General features: G+C 41.0%; 1 protein-coding gene across 2 annotated transcripts in view; it reads left to right on the top strand.

The window, feature by feature from the left end:
* The first annotated feature begins 2,327 nt into the window (after nucleotides 1–2,327).
* LOC118365082 (egl nine homolog 1-like) overlaps nucleotides 2,328–23,390 on the top strand; it is a 40,610-nt gene continuing 19,547 nt past the window's right edge. For both annotated transcript variants that reach the window (XM_052490238.1, XM_035747012.2), the window contains exons 1-2: nucleotides 2,328–3,378; nucleotides 18,601–18,720. In XM_052490238.1, coding sequence (XP_052346198.1) covers nucleotides 2,587–3,378; nucleotides 18,601–18,720 — 912 coding nt within the window. In that variant the 5' untranslated portion in view covers nucleotides 2,328–2,586. The remainder of the gene's footprint in view (nucleotides 3,379–18,600; nucleotides 18,721–23,390) is intronic.

Here is a 23,390-nt window from a genome sequence, read left to right as displayed (position 1 = left end):
TGAGTAGGTGTGTCCAAACTTTTGACTGGTACGGTATTTCAGAATTCAGAGAGTGTATTATAAGGATGTTATATCTACTTACGAGTTCTTATGACAGTTCACAGCCAGTGTTACAACACACTACAATGGTAGGCCTATATTAAGGCATTATAAATACATGTGCCTCATAGAAAGTTACCAAAAGTTGTTGTGAAAATACCCTCCCTTCTTAGCGTATCTAAGATAGTATTAGCAGAAAAAGTTCCAGCAAGCCAACTGTTACTCAGACAGACCTTATCAAAGCACTTTTCATATCAGGGATAATTACGCCCCAGATGTAGCCACTGAAAGATGTTAATGGTTACTGTGCAAACAACAACCACTCTAAAGACTAGCCCTCTGTGAGAACATCTAAACCTTAAGGTTTTTCATTGTATAATTCAAGTTACAACTCTACAGTGTTCAAAAGTAGTCAACTGTATTAGTGTTCATTTTCAACTCTTTGAGGTTACTGAAACTCCCCGAAAGCGAACACTTATAGGATTAAATGTAACACAAAAAAGTGTCTATATTGTTCCACACTACACAGAGGTAGTTAACACCGTGTGGTGTAGGACAATATAGACACTAATGATTTAACACTTGCTGTTTTGCTGTTTGATTAAAAACTATATTTGTTTTTAAGAAATCTTGAATTGTTGGGAAAGGGCTAGTGGTCAAGTCAGCATGGATGAAAAAGCAATTCATCTAGGACTCTACTCTAAAATTAACTTCAAGCTTTAAGATAACTACAGAAAAAAACAGTTAGAAAAAGCCCCTAATGTTCCCTCAAAAACTTGGCAGACAAAATGTCTGCCTCAGTCCAATTCTCTACCTCTCCCTAAGATAGCAATGAGAAATAATAATCTTTGGGTAATTTTATGTCTTATCCAAGGGCGGCATGTCATAATCAGTGCCTTGACACACTTCATGTAATGGCTGAGTTGGCCCTAGTGCCTAGAAAAAACTTGGTAACACTTTCTAGTGTTATAATTTACTGTAAGTATATCTTAAGGCATAACGCAATTTGAAAGTGTTGGTGCCTCATAGAAAGTGTTACCAAACGTTTCTACTTGGTGATTTGTGTTGTTGTTGTTTTTTAAAATTACATTTGTGTCCCTCTGTTTATACAGCAAAAATGGGTATTAATCACAATCAAAATATTTTTGTTGTTGTTGATATTTGAACTATATTTTACTTAAAGTGCATGCTCAACTTTTTAAATGCACCAACACCCTTTTATTCCAAAGTTGAGCAGTATAATTTTGATGATACACTTCCAACTCATGGTTTATTATAACCCTGCTAGGAGACAGTAAGGTTGCAGGTTGGTCTTCCTTGTTTTTACAATGAAACACATTCATGCCTCCTTGTTCAGGAGAGGTAAAGGTTGAGTGCTATATGAGGTCCTCCCCTCTAAAAAGACTGATGACCGTTTGCCAGTATCTATTTTCAGTGAATGAGTCAAACATCAATGGGTGGTGAATTTAAAAAAAAATTATAATAATAATTTTACCTTTATTTAACCAGGCAAGTCAGTTAAGAACACATTCTTATTTTCAATGACAGCCTGGGAACAGTGGATTAACTGCCTGTTCAGGGGCAGAACAACAGATTTGTACCTTGTCAGCTCAGGGGTTTGAACTCACAACCTTCCGGTTATTAGTCCAACGCTCTAACCACTAGGCTACGATTGTTGTCAACAGTTTTGATAAGGTGTTGCTGTTTATTATCATTACAGTCCAGGTATTTATGGTTTATGATGTAGGAGACATATTTCTGGTTTATGATTATTATGATATTATATTTATAATGTAGTATCATATATTTTTTAAATAAACTCTGAATATACCGTTGTATATGTTAGGCTAATAAGTTCACTCTTTATCCTAGTATAAAAAGTAAATTTGATGAAAGACATATTGCAAATTAACAAAGCTTCATTGCAGGTCGAAACACTTTCTATTTAATGATGAGAAGAATATTGGGAACATCAAATCATGAAATGTACCTAAGGACTTCATAACACATTCATAACTTAGAAACACATTCATAAGCAGTAAACATAACATGCATATGTAAACAACCACTTTAACTTTAACTGAAAATATAAAATAATGAGTGGTTATAGTTAATAATGATTTGAATGACAAAAACAACAACTAATTTGAAAAAAAACTGCACTCTTTGTTTCAACCTTATGAATGGGCCTTGGCCCTTAACGGTTGGCCATGCCCTCGTTATGCTGACGCCAGGGGTTGGGTTACTTTGGGCTACGTGTGGAGTGAGTTGGGGGGGTTGGGGGGTGTACCGTGCGTCGTCGCCATGCGACTCGACCAGAACGTCACACTGCAAACAAGAGTCAGACAATTTGCTATGTCGCGTTCAAACAGTATTGTATCTACTACGGAACTCAAAAGGAGCGCAAGTCACCGCATGATTCAATGATTTACCTGGGAGCCCCCGCTCTCCGGTTTCGTTTGTATTGTTTCAGGAGCCTTCTAAACTTGCACGGTAGAAGCGCGTGAAAAGACCTCGGTTTAAAGTGGCATTCGCTCTTGTATAAGCATGGAGAGAGAGAGCGTAAAGGAAAGGGCCGCCGGGACCGATTTGGACATGGACGAGCAGTATTGTGAGCTTTGTGGAAAGATGGAAAACCTGCTTAAATGTGGACGGTGTCGGAACTCTTTCTACTGTAGTAAAGAACACCAGAAAGCGGACTGGAAGAAGCACAAGCAGTTTTGTAAAGAGGCCGAGAAACCACAGAGTCAGCCACAGCCCGAATCAACACAACAGCCCGCACGGACTACGAAAGGAGGGCAAGACAAGCAGCTAAAAAAGAAAAGCACAGAACAAAAGAGTAAAACAGCTTCTCAGAGCACCACAAACACTGGGCTTTCAAATCCGCCTGCAGGTGGCGAAAGAATGAAAGATTTGATCACTTCAGCAACTCGCTCGGGTAGTGTGTCTGACAGCAAGCAGACTGGGGAAGGAATTAAACTCAGCTCTAAGACCAACGGACAAACGATGTCCCCCCCGCAAAAACTGGCTATGGACTATATTGTTCCATGTATGAATAAGCATGGCATTTGTGTTGTTGACAATTTCCTTGGAGAAGAGACTGGACTTAGCATTTTGGAGGATGTGAGAGCCCTCCACAAGACTGGTAAATTTACTGATGGGCAGTTGGTTAGTCAAAGAAGCGACTCCACTAAAGATATACGAGGAGACAAAATAACCTGGACTGAAGGAAGAGAACCTGGTTGTGAGAAGGTAGCCTTTCTCATGAGTCGCATGGACGACATGGTCCGACACTGTAATGGTAAACTGGGAAACTACAGAATAAATGGAAGGACGAAAGTAAGTAAACACTGAAAGTGAGTAGCACATTATTATTAGATTTTAACTTATTGAAATAGCTATTTATCTTCTCCAGGTAGGCATATTTAAAAGTTATGAAAGTCTTAAGCATTTATTTTTGCAGCAACATAATAATCATAATGTTGAAAACAATAATAAAATATTTTTAAATGTGTAATAATAATAATATGAATATGGTATCATATTAATTATACTATAAGAATATATAATACATATAATATTATAATAACAGATAGGCCTATTCTTAAAATAATATGGAATAAGCATAGGCCTATACAGTGCATTCGGAAAGTATTCAGAGCACTTGACTTTTTCCACATTTTGTTACTTTACAGATGTTCTAAAATTGATTAAATTGTTTTTTCCCTCATCAATCTACAATCTGCAAATGTATTAAAAAAAACGGAAGTATCACATTTACATGAGTATTAAGACCATTTACTCAGTACTTTGTTGACGCACCTTTGGCAGCGATTACAGCCTCGAGTCTTCTTGGGTATGACGCAACAAGCTTGACACACCTGTAGTTGGGGAGTTTCTCCCATTCATCTCTGCAGATCCTCTCAAGCTCTGTCAGGTTGGATGGGGAGCTTCGCTGCAAAGCTATTTTCAGGTCTCTCCAGACATGTTAGATCAGGTTCAAGTCCGGGTTCTGGCTGGGTCACTCAAGGACATTCAGAGACTTGGCTGTGTGCTTAGGGTTGTTGTCCTGTTGGAAGGTGAACCTTCACCCCAGTCTGATGTCCTAAGCGCTCTGGAACAGGTTTTCATCAAGGATCTCTCTGTACTTTGCTCTGTTCATCATTCCCTTGATCCTGCATTTTGGAAAACTCCAACAAGGCCTGATTGGTGGAGTGCTGCAGAGATGGTTGTCCTTCCGAAAGGTTCTCCCATCTCCACAGAAGAACTCTGGAGGTCTGTCAGAGTGACCATCGGGTTCTAGGTCTCCTCCCCGATCAAGGCCCTTCTCCCCCGATTGCTCAGTTTGGCTGGGCGGCCAGCTCTAGGAAGATTGTTGGTGGTTCCAAACTTCCATTTTAAGAATGATGGAGGCCACTGTTCTTGGGGACCTTCAATCTGCAGACATTTTTGCTCCGACATGAACTGGTCAACTGTGTGACCTTATATAGACAGGTGTGTGCCTTTACAAATTATGTCCAATCAATTGAATTTAAAACAGGGGGACGACAAGTTGTTGAAACATCTCAAGGATGATCAATGTTAACAGGATGCACAGGATGAGTTCAATTTCAAGTCTCATAGCAAAGGGTCTGAATACGTATGTAATTAAAGTATTTCTGGTTTTTATTTGTAATAAATTAGCATACATTTCTTAAAATTTGTTTTCACTTTGTCATTATGGGGTATTGTGGTGTAGATTGAGGAAGAAAAACATTACTTTAATACATTTTAGAATAAGGCTGTAACGTAATAAAATGTGGAAAAAGGCAAGGGGTCTGAAAACTTTCTGAATGCAATGTATGAACGAAAATTTGGAAAGTAGCCCTGATATGGACAGGAACCCGTGTCCCTGAGTCTGTCAGTCCAACACCTCACACCTTACACCAAGAGTTCTGAACGTACTAAGGAGCCTACACACACTACCCCCATCCTGCAGAGAGCTCACAAGCCCCCCCCCCCTTTCTCCAGCTGGTACCCAGTCAGGTCCCTGCGTCTGTCAGTCAAATAACAGTCATTTAATGGGGGGAAATAATAATTGAATAGTGCACATTGCATTCCAGTGGTGGAAAAAGTACTCAATTGTCATACTTGACTAAAAGTAAAGGTACCTTAATAGAAAATGACACAAGTAAAAGTGAAAGTCACCCAGTAAATTACAATGTTTTAAATATACTTAAGTATCAAAAGTAAATGTAATTGCTAAAATATACTTAATTATCAAAAGTAAAAGTGTAAATTATTTAAAATTCCTTATATTGAGCAATCCAGACAGCACAATTGTCAATGTTTTATTTATTTGATTTAGGGATAGCAAGGGGCACATTCTTTACAAACAAAGCATCTGTGTTTAGTGAGTCCGCCAGATCAGGGGCAGTAGGGATGACCAGGGAAAATGTATGGAGTAAAAAGTACATTATTTTCTTTAGGAATGTACTGAAGTAAGAGTTGTCAAAAATATTTACTGACCAAAAAATATAAATGCAACATGCAACAATTTCAAAGATTTTACTGAGTGACAGTTCAGTCAATTTAAATAAATTCATTAGGCCCTAATCTATGGATTTCACATGACTGGGCAGGGGTACAGCCATGGGTGGGCCTGGGAGGGCATAGGATTATTTTGGCAAAGGAGAAATGCTCACTAACAGGGATGTGAACTAAATTTGTGCACAACATTTGAGAGAAATACACTTTTTGTGCGTATGGAACATCTCTGGAATGCTTTATTTCAGCTCATGAAACATGGGATCAACACTTTACATGTTGCGTTTACTTTACTATTTACACTGGAAAAAATATATAAAGTACTTTAAAGTATTTTTTACTTAAGTACTTTACACCACTGCTTGAAACAAAACAAAATCAACAAAATTACTTGATTATTAAATTGTTTAATTCATTTAATATTACATACATTTATTAAGACTTAAACTATTACTACGATATGCTACTTTCCATAGGCTAGGATATTTGAGTCTTATGACAAAAAACAGAGAGAATGGGGTATTCCCTATTACTAAAGAGTCCAGATTCTCTTTCCCTCCATCACTACCTCCTTTTTCTTTGTAAGGACAATGCAGCTCTTTCATCCTAACGTATGTTTTTCAGTTTATTCATGAGGAAAGTGGTGGCAGGATTTGATTTCATGCAGTTATTGGCCGTATGTGCTTGGGGGACTACAGCACTACCAATGTGCCACACTCCCACACAACAACCTCTCCCTCTTAACACTAGAACCGCTGGGCCTCGAGGAACCCCGTTCAAGCGAATGAGGAGTGATTCTGTCTGCAACACTCTAACAGTGTAATTCATACATTTCATATATGATATGGCAACAATCATAATTTTATTGTGTTTATGAAGGCCTTGGGTAACATTAGAATATAATTGTTATTTTATTTCAAATAACACTACAGCATTTCCATTAGTTTATGTTACTGTATGTAAAAACAGAAAACACCCAAATTCAAGTGGTGAATCAATTTTATTTGTGGAGTTCCATTGTTACAACAATGAAACAGAAAGCATATGTGTTCGAACTCGGTAACAGCTTCTGTTTATAATGACAAAATAAAATAAATGACCCAACCACCAAGACACACAGTCAGCAAGATGCGTGGTCAAATGATTAAAACATCTGTAGCCTAAACATCATTATAAGCGACAAGTAACCTTGATAAATTGTAAAAATCATCAGAAAAGCAATAATGGCATTATAATGAATATAAGTGTCTATGACAGCAGTCAAAAATAGTTAATTATTGTCAGCTCATGCTCACATTGTGTGCGTCGTCACGCAATTGCATAATTTGGATTTTAATTTAGCTGTTATCGGTTGTCCAACAGTTGACAAAAATCTTCATACTTTTCACTTGCTTGACACACAGTGCATTCGAAAAGTATTCAGACCCCTTGACTTTTTCCACATTTGTTACGTTATAGCCTTATTGTAAAATGTATTAAATATATATTTTTTTAACCAATCTACACATAATACCCCATAATGAAAAGCAAAAACAGGTTTTTAGAAAGGTTTGCAAATGTATTAAAAATAAAAAACAGATACCTTATTTACGTAAGTATTCAGACCCTTTGCTGTGAGCTCCGAGACAGCATTGTGTCGAGGCGCAGATCTGGGGAAAGGTACCAAAACATTTCTGCATCATTAAAGGTCCCCAAGAACACAGTGACCTCCATCATTCTTAAATGGAAGAAGTTTTGAATCCACCAAGATTCTTCCTAGAGCTGGCCGCCCAGCCAAACTGAGCAATCGGAGGAGAACGTCCTTGGTTAGGGAGGTGGCCAAGAACCCGATGTTCACTCTGACAGAGCTCAGAGTTCCTCTGTGGAGATGAACCTTCCAGAAGGACAATCATCTCTGCAGCACTCCACCAATCAGGCCTTTATGGCAGAGTGGCTCGACGGAAGCCACTTCTCAGTAAAAGGAATTTGCCAAAAGGCACCTAAAGGACTCTCAGATTATGAGAAACAAGATTTTATGGTCAGATGAAACCAAGATTGAACTCTTTGGCCTGAATGCCAAGCGTCACGTCTGGAGGAAAACTGGCACCATTTCTACGGTGAAGCATGGTGGTGACAACATCATGCTGTGGGTATGTTTTTCAGCGGCAGGGACTGGGAGGCTAGTCAGGATAGAGGGAAAGATGAACGGAGCAAAGTACAGAGAGATCCTTGATGCAAACCTGCTCCAGAGCGCTCAGAACCTCAGCCTGGGGCGAAGGTTCAACTTCCAACAGGACAATGACCGCCAAGACAATGCATGAGACAATGCACGAGTGGCTTCAGTACAAGTCTCTGAATGTCCTTGAGTGCCCCAGCCAGAACCTAAAAATAGCTGTGCAGCGACGCTCCTCATCCAACCTGACAGAGCTGCAGAGAAGAATGTGAGAAACTCTCCAAATACAGGTGTGCCAAGCTTGTAGTGTCATACCCAAGAAGACTTGAGGCTGTAATCGCTGCCAAAGGTGCTTCAACTAAGTACTGAGTAAAGGGTCTGAATACTTATGTAAATGTGATATTTCAGGTTTTTTATTTTTTACATTTGCAAAAGTGTATAAAAACACTGCCATTGACAGTGGAGTGAAGAAATTGTCCATGGTGACATTTCGGTTTCGCTTTAGTTTCGAGTCAATTATTGGGGTGATGGGCATGGCAGGTAGCCTAGTAGTTAGAGCATTGTGCCAGTAACCGAAAGGTATGACAAGGTAAACATCTGTCGTTCTGCCCCTGAGCAAGGCTGTTCCCCGGGCGCCGAAGATGTGGATGTTGATTAAAGGTAATCCGCTGCACCACTCTGATTCAGAGGAGTTGGGTTAAATGCGGAAGACACATTTCAGTTGAAGGCATTCAGTTGTACAACTGACTGTCGGGAGAAGCAGGGGCAACGGGGGATAACCATTCTAACACTTATTTAGGAAAAGTCAAGAACGTAGGGGGCAGTCAAAAGTGTTTATCCTAAAACAGAAAGGATTCAGCGTTGGCTGGCCACTGACTATTCTTTACCCGTTGTCCGCCCTGAACAAGATTATACATGAATTTGGGAATGACAGCCAATCGCTCACGTCCAACTAACGGCGAGGGTGCGGCACACACCTGTGAGCAATGGTCGACCACAGACGGTGTTGGACTGATCGTTGGTTCCGATGCGTCCCCTACTTTATGATTGAGTTCCTGCCAGACTTTATTGCTTCATTACATGCCAGACCTTACTACGCTTGGATATGTATTTAACATATAAGCTAACCACATCATATGAAATAGCCATCTGATGCACAGTTAATGATGTGGCACACAACCATTGGTACACATCTAGTCGGGAAGGAACGCAACCTATACTTGTGTGTGAGATCATTCTTCACCCCTCCACCAGACAGAACTGTTCTAGGGTTATAATACAGTACTGTGTTATTCCTCCAGTCTATCCACACACACCAGTTGAACCACGCTGCTAGTATGCACTCATTAAGTCTAATCTCTTGGAAAACTTTGAAGACTTAACCATTCTATATACAGAGTTGGTGTGTACTGTTAACCAGTTGACAGGTGATGCAATTTTTACAAGACAATGGAAAATAATTAAATGCAAAGCAATTCGAATACCTCCGATTGAGTTGCATTGCTGCCCCTTGTGCCTCTCTCACCAGCTGTTAATGGTAATGGTACTGCCAAACTCTACTTCATTCCACAATCTGTCCCCCTCGGGAGGACTAATGCATCTGTTGTGGCCCTTATAGGTTCTCGCCAGGGGTTCATTGCAGTCCCCAGGCCCACAGCCAAACTGCTGTGTATCTTCTCTCTCTATTGTTCTGAACTCTCTGATATAAAAACTAGAGTCCATTTCTTTAAACAGGGACTTCCTGGCAGGCTGCACCCAATGCTACTGATAGGCTGTATTTGAGTCATCCATCGCCAGGACGACCTTCACATTTCCTGCATGCGAGGAACGTCCCTTTCACCGTCAGCTTTGCGCCCATGCCTCAAAAAGGTTGTGTTTTGTTTTAGAGGACAGTTGCCTTAAAGATACACAATGGAAGTTTAGTTTTGTCATTGTTTAAGTCAAATTTTGGCTTGGATGTTGTCTGCATGTTTCATATACGTTAATACATTCATTTCCTGTTTTATGAAATCACACATCCATTTAATAGTATTAGGGAAACAATGTATGCTTTTTCTCATGGTTGTGATGTGCCACTGTCCAATGAGGTCATTTCTGGACAATGGGTTATTTCTGTCCATTTAGGGTACTTCCTTTGGCTCAAGAGCACCTCCGGGCAGATGCTACATATAGCCTCTTTAAGTTGTTTGACCAATAGAGAAAAAAATACACTGATGTGTCAGTTACTGATGGGTTTTGTTTGGGTATGTGTATCTGAACCCTTTGAGCTGCTGTAGTTCTCTCCACACTGTTGCCTAGCAAGGTGACTTGTTTTGTCACAGCTGTGAAGAAGGACGACCCCTGATAGATTGACTGTTTGGACTGTAGATTGGAGGGCTTCCCTTATCAGGCCCTACACACAGACAGACGCACGCATGAAGCTCAACTTTGTGGAAAACAGTGCAGCTCTGCTTGCTTGTCACGCAAGCCCCAGATTCAAGGTCTGTGAACTTTATATCCGAGTGTCTAACCAAACCAAAAACGTCTAAACTACTCTGAGAATGTTGCTTTTGGAACCCTAACATGCTCTGTGTCTTGATGTGATGTATCTTCTATCAATAATGAGTCGTTCTGTTGTTGACGTGGGGAATGCAAACACAACATTTCACTACAAGCAAAGCCTGGCTTTTGTGGTTACTAGAATTGGTATCTGGTGTCAAGATCTCAAAGTAATATGAAATTACAGCAATAATACACTGGAAATAACACTATGGTATGATCTTAAAGGAAAACAATCCTCTACCTAGAGTACAGATAGGGCTTTAAAGAGAAATTTGATAGGAAGTAATCCGCCCTGCAAGCTTGTTTATTTTCTATAATAATTGGACGTTTGCCTCAGTCATTAGTTTGTGAGAAGCAGAGCAGTGTCCAGGCCTGAAGGTTTCATTTGAACACTTTCCGGGTGTTAGGCCTAAACAGTAGGAAAATAAACAGACTGACCATGATATTGTGCGGCGAGTATTCAGACTCCCCTGCAGTATCAGCTAACAAAAAACAAAAAAAAATACATTATTGTTTCCTTATTGATTGTTTTCCAGCCGTCCTTGGACCTGCCGTATCAGCTAACAAATAAAAAAATAATTACATTATTGTTTCCTAACTGATTGTTTTCCAGCGGTCAGAGGACTTTGCACAAATGCACTCTGTCAAGGTCTTAAAGGATAAGAAAATGTCCCCTTTCTGTGATTGCAAGGCTTTGACTTATTTGCCACCAAATATTGCACATCTATGTGTTGTCTCTTGTCACTATTTTGAAATATACATTATCACCCAAAGTGTTTGGAGCCTAACACGCTAAAGTTCTTGATTGATGGACTGTGACTTTTAAAATGTGTTCATTTATCAACACTTTTCAAAGTTTTAATTTAATGCTTTTCCAGATAATTATATGTACATGTTGAAAGTGTTTATTTGAACACTGTGGGTGTTAAAATTGCTTAGGAGATTTTCCTGTGTACTTTTCTGTTTGACAGTTCAAAGGACATGTCAACTGCAATTGATAGACTTATTCCGTTGGGAACAAATGGAAGATACTAGGCGATATTTGGAAAATGCACAACACCAGATACACTTTTGTACACATTCAAGGAAATTGGCAACAGTTCAATGCAGCTGGTCCCTGTGTCATCTGTGGCCGTGCACTACAACAGGATGTTTCCAGAAGCGCCGAAGCAGTACTTCCTGCAGACACTGATACAGGCAGCAGGGCCATGCTGGTTTCTCTGGCCATTAGCACAATAGCATGTTAGCACCTACTAGACAATGAGAAAATGCTCAAGTTACTAAGCAAATAATTGTACACTATCCCTTTCCCCTTAACATGGCCCATTGCATAAATTTGGGATCCACCTGTGCTTCCTAAAGAATCTTACTTATGGGGACCTACAAAATGCAGTGGTCCACACGTGGTAATGGGAAACTTATGGCATAATTCCTCCTGGTTGTCTATACTGGTTAACTCAGGCTTTATAAAAATTCCAAAAGCCTTTGGTGAGTTACAGGCTGCGTTAGGGTTGTTTGAACCAATCCTGGCAGTTTTCTCGCCATTTTTCTCCTGTCTAGGAAGAGCTATTGATTAATTTAGGGGCTTGTTTGGACAGGCAGCGATGCAACGGGTTGACCCTCACAGGCTAAGGAGATAAAGGCTAATGGGTGCTAAAACAGCAACTTAGGGAATGTAAACAAAACAGGCTGAGAACAGGGTCAGCGTCCAATAAGAAACACACATTTTAATTTTTCGTGGCAAAAATTGTTTTCCGTTGCGAGCACGACCCTGGTGTCTCTGGGTCTGTCAGCCTATACTTCCTCCCTGGTGGTGGGTCGGTGCTGGAGCTCTAGGAAATGCCCAATGCCTCTCTTTACATTCTAAGGTGGAGGAGATGCACAGACTAAGGAGAGACGGTTTTCCCCCGTTGTTTTAATTCAGAAGACCAAGGCTGCTCCAGTCGCCCAGAACTCACAGTGGCTCTGTAGACTCCCCGTGGAAAGTCCCCCTCAGTACAGTCGGAAACTGACAGGAAATAAGAGTTTTATGTTACTCTGTTTGAGAGGTTATTTAAGAAATGTTCACATCATAGCAACGTCCTTTTTTTTATTATCCTTGAGTGCTTGAACTCCTTATCTGTGCTGAAGCTCGTATGTGAAAACCAAATTAATCCTGGTCCAAATGGGTTCTCATGTGCTTCTGAAATAACGTTGCTTTACCAATGGTTCAAGTGGGGCTACCGACTTTCGTCTCCAGCTGCACAGAAAGCTTTGATATGATGGCACGACTTGTTGTAGCAAATTCTTACAGTAGTGCAATACTCTTCTGTCGTGATCTTAGGGGACCCACAGCTTTTGCACATTCACGCCCCTGATAAGTTTTAATGTGGTGTGTTTAGCTCTGGGATAGAACTTAAATGTCCACACCCTTGGTGGTCCCCAGGACCTCAATTGTAGAACACTGCCATAAAGAAGAGCATATTTATTGACTATGATTGAATTGGATATTGCATGCAATTTCAAACATGGATGAGTTGCTCCCTGTTATAAGTGAAGTTGCATTGAAAGAGTGAAAATAGTTGCTTTTTAAAACAGCTGCTTTAAGTAAATCTAGCTTAAGGCATAAAACAGTGCACAACCGACGTGAAAGTCAGTCTCACTTTAAAAGGTCACTTTGAAGGCAGTTCAGGTCCTCCATCTCAAACAACACTAAGTGCCCGTGTCATACAGTAACTCATTAAACGTAAACTGCACACTGCGGGGGTTGTGCATGACCCGTCTCAATCCTCAATTGGCTCGCTAACCTCCCTCCCTTTGACCATAACATATGTGTTTACTCCAACACCGGTTGAGCCTGGCCTGGATGCTCTTCTAGTGCCAGGGCAGGTCCCCACTCCCCGCTAGAGGAACAGCAGCCAGCTAGAAGACAGACAGGCAGCCTCACGCACCGCACGTAGCGCGATCATTAAAATAAATCCTGTCTGGATGGGCTCCAGCTGCCGACACAGCCACCGCCGAGTTTAGATCAGTTCAGCCACTCTTCACCCTGGAGTAACTTGGGCAGTATACCGTTTAAACCGTGTACTGCAGTGGAGGCTGCTGAAGGGAGGACTGCTCATAATAATTGCTGGAACGCAACAAATGGAATGGCATCGAACACATGGAAAGAATGTGTTTGATGTATTTGATACCGTTCCTGTCACGTCCGCTCCCCCTCTCCGGTGCTCGAGGTCACCAGTTCACTCATCATTACGTACACCTGCCACCATCATTACACGTACCTGTGCTTAATTATGGGACTCACCTGGACTCTATCACGTCATTTACCTCATTTACCAAGTCAGCATTGATGTTATGTTTCTCCTGTCCAGACGCTGGTCTTGCTTTGTTTCATGTCTATTTATTATTAAATCCACACCCTGTACTTTCAATTCGCGCCCGGCGTCTCTTCTTACAGAACCATTACAGAATCCTGACTCACCAATTGGAAGCAGAGTTTTATTGTTATTTATTTATTTTTTGTTGGTGACATTGGGTCTGGGTGCCGCTACCGACACAATCAGGGATGCCTCAGCTGGCTTGAGAGTTTCGCAAGCCTCGGCCGGCTCGTCGGGCTCCCACACCTCGGCCGGCCCGCCAGGCTCGCTCAGGTAGAACGCCAGGTGTCACCCCTAGAGGACGGGGTACTGCTCGAGGATACCAGTTCACTCATTACGCACACTTGCCACAATCGTTACGCTCTCCTGCGCTTAATTATGGGACTCACCTGGACTCCATCATGTCATTTACCTCCCCTATATTTGTCACTTCCTCAGTTTCATTCCCGAGTCAGCATTGATGTTAATGTTTCTCATGTCCAGATGCTGTTCTTGTTTTGTTTCATGTCAATTTATTATTAAATCCACACCCTGTACTTGCATCTCGTCACCCAGCGTCTGTTGTTACAGAACCGCTATAATTCCACTAATTCCGCTCCAGCCATTAACACAAGCCAGTCCTCCCCAATTAATGTGCCACCAACCTCCTGTGGTATACCCAGGGTATTGGACAAAGCGACAGGATGGTTTTTCAATACTGTCAACAATTTCTATTAAGTTTTCAATAAATGTGAATATTTGTACCTCCCTGCAGTCAACTTGTGTTATATGTTAGGAGATAAAGCAGATTGAGTTCTTCATTTTACCTGTCAAATTATGAAGCTTACCATATTTCCCCAGAACAGATGAGCCAGGCGTGTGTTTATTTTTAAATAGCACAGCAGGAGCTGGTGAGTCCATAGCGTTCTATGTATATCGGCGAGTCTCAGTTGTGTGGCGCACATGAGGTGATGAAGTTATGCTTGCATGTAATTCACCAGATATCTTATAATGCCTTTCTGCCGGAAGTCAAACTCTGGATGAGTTATTTGCACAGCTACATTTCTTCCCCTGTGCTTCCTATTAGCATTTTCTTCCCTCCTCCGTTTTTCTCCCATCTGCTCAGTGTTCACATGCTGCTCTTCCTTCAGAAAAGCATGCATCAGAACTTTGTTCATTTGCACAATTTCTCTTATTTCTCTTATTACACAATTTCTCTTGACTTTCGGTAACTTTATGAGCTCGATTTCCCTTTGCAATTAGTTTGTTTGTTTTTCACTCATTAGCAGTTAGCAGTGTCTTTGATTTTTTTTTTGTGCTAATGTTGTTAGCATTCCGGTGATAGAAGGCCAATTAGCTTTTCTTGCGTTTTTAGCTCCCGCTTGTGTGCTATGCCGGTAATATCCCGGAATGAGAGAAGGATGGTATCACGATATGAAAATCTGGATACTACCCAACCCTACTCTGGAGGTGGCGCGTGTGAGAGATCGAGCAGGATGAGAGAGCAGCAGACCATTCTTACGCACACACTGACACACTCACTGAGGTGCATTCACACAGACACACACTCATTTTCAAACCATGCAATTACACAGAAAGACTGAAATATGCACAGACACACAAACACAGGAATACTCAGACATTTACACTCAGATACAGATACACTCACTCCAAGTGTGCAAGACTGGAGTGTTGAAGTGTATTGTGCGCAATGCCTACAAGTGCAATATAGCCTATTCCATTTATGTGGCCTTATACAGTTCAGAGCTGTGACCCATTTATGCATTGTGCCTACAGTAAGCGAGTACCTCGCTCCAATACATTTCTATTCCATAACGCATACATTGGCTTTATCACGTCTGCTTGCAGCAGTGCGGAAGACAATGTAACTGATCACCAACTTTGTTAACATAAAGGGTTCATTAAACATCTGGAAATTAAAGTAACGAGCAGAAATTTCAGGTCACAGTTACCAAATTACTCTCAACCCCCATAACAGTCTTGTTATGCATATTAAGTGCTTACAGTATAAGATGTTTCTTGTATTTTGTAGACTGCTGTTGTATCATAGTAAGGTATGTGTAGGGTTGCAACATTCTTGGAACTTTGAATCAATTCTCTGGTTTTCCCAAAATCTCAGTTGGAGGATTCCCAGATTCAGGAGCGAATAAGCAGAAAATCCATAATCCTCCAAACAGGATTTCTAGAAAACCAGGGAAGTTATTGAAAGTTTCCAGAATTTTGCAACCCCAGGTCTAGTATGGGCACTGTCTGTATGAAGGCGGTATGGCTGCCAACCCCCTCACCCGCCCTTCTCTCCATTCACATGCCCTCTCTCGATGGAAATCGCTCTTGCACAGCACTAATGGTTGATATAATCGATTGTGGGGGCTGTCATCTGTCACACACACACACACACACACACACACACACACACACACACACACACACACACACACACACACACACACACACACACACACACACACACACACACCTATGGTCACCACTGCCTATACCAGTTAGACTCAAGGCCTGACCCAGAGCGCCGGTGACCGATTTCGTGACCTCCGACCCCCTTTCCTCCCTTTGATTTCCTTTCTTTTGCGTGCGGGCCTCTCTTAAATAAAAAGACGAGGGGGTTTCCACCATCTGGAAATGACCCTGGCAGAGCGGCGTGAACGTGAGACGTGCAGAACATCCTGGTGGTTAACAGCCTCCTGTCCCCGTCCCCCTCTCCCCTCAGCTCATCTCACCCCTCCGTCCTCCTCCCTCCTCCACAGATGGAAAAGAGATCAGAAGGCCTTCCAGGTCACAAATAAACACATACAGAGAGACAATAAACACATACAGCGATCTGAGGAAAACGACAGTGTAAGCAGTCTCATGTCATAGTATCATACAGTCAGTCCTGTGGGGTGGTGAATTACACTCTGGCCCTTGTTGACAGTCTAAGGACCTATCGGAATTCTGTTATTAGTTTAGCATAGTTATGATTATTGTAGAACATAATTGAAGAGGACTTGCTATAGGAACTTGACAGGGATATTGTTTGGAAAGCAGGTCGAATTCAGAGTGTTGTCAGATTGTATACTTTGGAATTGAATGGTAACAGATTTGAAGCATCAATGTCTTCTGTTTCTGTGATTAGATATGAAATATATACGGTAACACTTTATTTGGATAGTCCAAAGTAAGTGGTTTGTATATGATTTGTAGATGTTCAGTAGTTGACAGTTCAATAACTGTCAACAACATTTCAACTAACTATCCACTAACCCTAGCCCTAATCTTAACCTTAGCAAGCAATTGCTTATCAACAGATAGTTGCCCCCCATGATTAAATTAGTCCCCTTCCGTCAGTATGTTTGTTCACCACACATGATTTCTCAGGCACCACTGGACTGATTTTGATGAAAATTTGCGTGAATGATGTGTCTTGCCATAGAGATCCAGCATTTACAAAATTACACTGATTGTCCAGATGGTGGCGCTTTAACAAGCTAGTTCAAATTTGCCTCAGGAACCCAGGGATTTTCCACCCTTTAGAATGTTGTGAAAAACACTTAAAATGCAACTCACGCAAAAAATGTGGCATCTATGGACAAGTCTCAACACAATATTTTCCTAAAACAACATGAAATTTGGCACACACGCTCAGGGATATGAGTCTAGCTAACCCATGCGATATCTCAGACACCACTGGCCCGATTTTGATTCAACTTGGGTGAATGATGCATCTTGCCACAGAGATCTGTCATTTACAAAATGACACTAATTGAACCAAGGGGGGTGCGGCATCATTCATGGGGGACGACATGTTTACTGTTGCCTTATTTGACCATCTGTACTTTCAAGTTTCAAGTTGTATTGTCACATGCACAAGTACAGTGAAATGCCTTTTTTGCAAGCTCTTTCCTAACAATGAATGAATCAATATCAGAGCACAGTGCCATCTCTTTTGATATGGAGATCATCTATATGGGACTATCCAAATAAAGTCTGACAAAATATACTACTTTGTGACTACTCAATTGTAGCCTATGTCCTTGGAAGTACTATACATCTCCAATGACTGAGCAAAATACACGTGTGTGTGCGTGTGTGTGTGTGTGTCTCCACTTTGGCCCGGTCCCATGGCAATACCCGAGAACCAAAAGGATGTATCCATTTATAAAAATAAATAAATAAAGAGGATGTATCTGTGTATAAAAATAATCCAGCTGGCTTTTTTTCTTCTTCCCACCCACGGTTTATTACGTAACAACTTGTGCGTGTGACCCAGAGACCGACATAATAAATCATTGTTTTCTAACACTTGAAGTAAAGGCCAGTCCGATGACACAGCAAAAACAACTTGGCTACTCCAATTAGCCTCTTTCCTTTCAAATCAGCCCAGCAAGCGTGTCAATCTCCTCTCTGCCTCGTCTTTCACATATCAGCAATTATGAATAACAAGCTCCCCTTTTTGTTTGTGATTCTCTTTTTTGTTAGCATGCATTGAATGGGAATAATTTTGTATATACGTTTTATACACATATGAATTTCAACAGCAGTATTATCAATTATGAATCAATGAGACTTCTTAAATGACATGACAATATCATAATAGGAAATATGGTGTTCTGTTATATGCTTTACCAGAGTGTAGCCTAATCATGGAGGCAAGTATTCTGAAGTGACATAGAATAGCCTGTTAAAAGGGGTCACTTTAACCAATTGGCTATGCGTTAATCATTTGTTGTGAAACGCATTGTAATGATTGTCACAAAATGTATTTAAAAATGAATTTGGAAGCAACAGCCAAGCAACTGAATTGCATCTGCAATGATATCCTCAACCGGTGTAATTTATTGCTGACTTGAATGGACATCTCAGAAGTAGGTGTTGAAAGTATGTCTACTGTTGGGACGCATTTTTATCTTGTGACAACTTTTACAACACTGTCAAAATGGCTACCCAAAATATTTCCTCCTAACATGTCCTTCTCATGTTCTTTTTCAGGCCATGGTGGCCTGTTACCCAGGCAACGGGACTGGGTATGTACGTCATGTGGATAACCCTAACGGCGATGGGAGATGTGTAACGTGTATTTACTATCTCAATAAAGACTGGGAGGCTAAGGTATGTCAATACAATGAACTGAAAGCAAACTTTATGTCCAATATTTAGTTGATTTTTCAAATGTTTTCTCTGCTGGGAACAACACTGTGGCTTTGTATATTGACTTTGTTAATTCCATTTGTTTGTTAATTCCATGCCATCATTGTCAATAAGAATTTGTTCTTAACTGACCTGCCTAGTTAAATAAATTCCATGCTGTCATTGTAAATAAGAATTTGTTCTTAACTGACCTGCCTAGTTAAATACATTCCATGCCAGTCACACTTCAGTCACCCTTTAGAGGTCAGTTTCTGGATGTACTTCCAAAGTTCACCAACCAGCCCACTAAATCAGTTTATGCGGATGGGAGAAGTGTTGATCGATAAAGTGAGGGAAAGTGGGGTGTCTAAACAGGTACTGACACGCTATGGATGAATCCCACACATACTGTACAATGACTCCATTGCCTGGCTTCTGAAACTCCTTGCTCCAGAAACCAGTGGGTTGGGCCAGAGCCAGAAGTCATTTTGAAAATGTATCATTGGCTTTGATACTCTGATTGGTTAGAGATGATCCAATCACTGATGACTTTGTTTTGTAAAGCACCCCTCATTTTGACGTCACCACAGACGACTTTAACAATGGCAGCCTGACTGAAGTGTGTAGTAAATGATAGAGCAGCGAAAGAACTCAGTTTGAGTCGTCAGGTAACTGACTCCATACCATATGTATGGTGTCCATATAAGGACAGCCTCTGATGGACACCAACACCTTGTGAATCTGTTCTAATATGGCAACCATACATGCTACAGTGTGACAAGTGATGACAAAAGCACGGCTGGAGTCCTGTTGGGACGGAAAACATGTAATGGACACAGTCTGCATCATTTACAGCTAATTACATTTTCATGTAATTGCACAAATAATGCTCACAATCCCACACACACACAGGCATTCATGCACCAAAGGAAGTGGCAGTAACTGCTAGAACCAACCCCAGGGCGGCTACCACTAGAACATTGTGATTGCAGGTGGAAACTATGCTGGAATGGGGATGACAGGCAGGCAGCTCCTCTCACACTCCCACTCGGACATTGTGGGCCTTAATTCTAACCCGATAGCGCCCTCCCTTCTCTTTTCCCCTGATCTTTGCCTTTGCTGACCCTCCTCTCAGATCTGAAAGAATGAACATGAATAAGGGGATAGGGAGTTATCAGTTTGGAATCCGCTAGTGGGGTCGTATAGTAGGGCTGCAGCCAAGGTCCTAGTAAGACTCAACAGAAGAGAAGCTGTCAGTCTCACTGACCTACAGGCCTGGTGTAAGATTAGCAGCTAATTATGAAATTAGGACCACTTAGAGATTTTACCTGGGTCATGTTCAGTAAGGAGAAAAAGGAGTGAAACAAGGAACTACCTAAACTTTTGCAATAAGGACACAGATTTGAATTTACTGTTGTTTAATTTGCCTATGGTGTGCCCTATTGAGCACGACAGTAAACTTGCAAATGCCTCACCATCGGACACCCAAAACATTTTGTTGTAGCCCTAAACCAGCACACCTGATTCAACTAATCAAGGGCTTGATGATTAGTTGACGAGTTAAATCAGGTGTGCTAGCTCTGGAATATCACATACATGGAATTGCTGGAGGTCTCCGTGGAATGCTGGAGAAGTTGATAGCAGCTGAGGTTCTATCAATAGATGCATCATCAGTGTTTCCGTCATCCAGTACCCCCGGACAAGCACACCTGATTCAACTTGTCAACTAATCATCAAGCCCTCAATTAGTTGAATTAGGTGAGTTTGTCCAGGGCTACAACAAGAATGTGTGCTGTTGAGGACCAGGGGTTGGGAATTATTTAAAAAACAATACCTGAGAACTGGGAATTATTGTCAGACAGCTCCCGTCAAGGGCTGTTCTGAGACCCTAGGTGAAGCCAAGGGCCGGGATACAGCCCTTGGAGGGAGTTGTCACATGATCATTTCTGGGTATGTGGGCATTATTGCTTTTAGAAAATGTTTGCCAACATATTTATAAAAATATTAATTACAAGTAAATTTGGTTTTGCATTTTGAAATTGCTCCCCTGGCTGGCTGGTCTTTAGTTATTTTCTCATGTTTTTACCCAGTCCTTAATTCAAATAATTATATTCCTTCAACATAGCTATGCTAAACCAAATCATTGGCATTGTAGCTAGTTAGCAGAGATTCAATGATGATGAGTAATGATTTAATAAATATCCAATAGGCTAGTTGGTGATGTTAATAGTGACGTTTTCCGTTGATGGCACACGAATGGAAGAACTGGTCGTGAGTTATTTTCTCATGTTTTGGCCCAGTCGTTAATTCTATTCATTCGACGTTGCTATGCTTAACAAATCGTTGACATGTAGATAGCATTCGATGATGAGAGACAAGAACTTCAATAAATAAGGATTTAATAAATATTAATACATATCCCACAATGCGCTGGTTAATGACGGAATCGAATTCTGAGTGTTTACGGTTTCCATGGTAAATTATTAGGTTCACGTTCGTTCTTGGGCTAGATAGCCTACTGGCTGGCACATGAGAGATCGCATTTGTCAATTGATCAAATGATACATTGTTGCACATGACGCAGACAACTGTTGCAAACCAAATAGTATTTTTTCCCCAAGGGAGATTAAGTTTATGAATTTCCTGCCTGGGCTGCGGGACAGTGGAATTAACATGTCATGGTATATTGCGGGAGTTGTTGTCCCACAGATCAACCAATCAGCATCCAGGATCCAAACAACCTGTTTTTATAATGATCTACATTAGGAACTCTACTAAGAGGTAGATAATTCCAGTGGGTCTTAATAGCTGCTAATACACTGAAGAAAAATATAAACGCAACATGCAACAATTTCAAAGATTTTACTGAGTTACAGTTCATATAAGGAAATCTGTCAATTGAAATAAATAAATAAGGCCCTAATCTATGGATTTCACATGACTGAGGAATATAGATACCTTAAAAGAAAGGGAGTGGATCACATTTTCCCTCATGCAGGGCAACACATCTCCTTCGCATAGAGTTGATCAGGCTGTTGATTGTGGCATGTGGAATGTTGTCCCACTCTTCTTCAATGGCTGTGCGAAGTTGCTGGATATTGGCTGGAACACACTGTCGTACACGTCGATCTAGAGCATTCCAAACATGCTCAATGGGTGACATGGCTGGTGAGTATGCAGGCCATGTAAAACTGGGACCTTTTCAGCTTCCAGGAATTGTGTGCAGGTCCTTGTGACATGGGGCCGTGCTTTATTGTGCTGAAACATGAGGTGATGCCGGTGGATGAATGGCACGACAATGGGACTCAGGATCTTATCACGGTATCTCTGTGCATTCAAATTGCAATCAATAAAATGCAATTGTTTTCGTTGTCCCGATCTTATGCCTGCAAACCGCTCGCCCACACGACACCATACACACTGTCTGCCATCTACCCGGTAGTCATCCATGAAGTCGGTTACGACTTCCGAACTGCAAGACCTTGGTGAGGACGACAAGCACAAAGATAAGCTTCATTGAGATGGTTTCTGACAGAAATTCTTCGGTTGTGCAAATCCACAGTTTCATTGGCTGGTCTCAGACGATCCCGCAAGTGATGAAGCCGGATGTGGGGTCCTGGGCTGGCATGGTTACACGTGGTCTGCGGTTCTGAGGTCGGTTGGATGTGCTGCCAAATTCTCTAAAACAACAACACAACACATTTTAGAGTGGACTTTTATTGTCCCCAGCACAAGGTGCACCTGATCATGCTGTTTAATCAGCTTCTTAATATGCCACACATGTCAGGTTGGTGGATTATCTTGACAAATTAGAAATGCTCACTAATAACAGCGATGTAAGAAAATGTGTGCCAAAATGTGAGAGAAATAAGCTTTTTGTGCATATGGAAAATGTCTGGGATATTTTGTTTCTGCTCATGAAACATGGGACCAACACTTGTTGCAATTATATTTTTGTTCAGTTTATTTCAGAGCACATAGTAGGATGTTAGATTACACCATGACTTGGTCTGTGCCATCTATAGCAGTGTTAATCCTGGTCCTTGGGACCCAAAGGGGTGCACATTTTAGTTGTTGCCCTAGCACTACACAAATCCACTAATCAAAGGTTAGAGGATGAGTTGATTAGTGGAATGACATGTGTAGTGCTAGGCCAAAGCAAAAATGTCCAGCCCTTTGGGTCTCCACAAACAGGTTTTAAGAAATACTCATCTACAATATAGGATTATTAACAGATCAAGTTTCTAAAAGGAGGCCTGGGTAAGCCCAGATGTGCCTTCAGTTATGGATAAAGAGACTTTATAAAACAAACTGCTGGACGAATTAGAAAGTGTGTGTTTAGTGCCATTTACACCATGCAGATCCTCGGGGTGTTTTCACACTTGGTCCCTTTCAGACTATTTTTGTGAACTCAGTGCGGTTCCCTTGATTTTGTTGGTGCAGTGTGAACACTCTAAAGGAACTCAGACCCCTCAAATGAGCCCCCATATGGAAATACATAAAAATGTTATATCAATAATTGTCTTTATTTATATCAATAATTGAATTTCTTATATTAGTAATTTAATTTTATATTCCACAAAATATTTATTGATATAAAATTGCTTTTTATATCAATATATATATATATATTTTTTTTATTCATATGAAAT

The sequence above is a fragment of the Oncorhynchus keta genome, chromosome 32 (assembly GCF_023373465.1).
Source record: "Oncorhynchus keta strain PuntledgeMale-10-30-2019 chromosome 32, Oket_V2, whole genome shotgun sequence".
NCBI lineage: Eukaryota > Metazoa > Chordata > Actinopteri > Salmoniformes > Salmonidae > Oncorhynchus > Oncorhynchus keta.
This window is presented reverse-complemented; position numbering and strand designations above follow the sequence as displayed.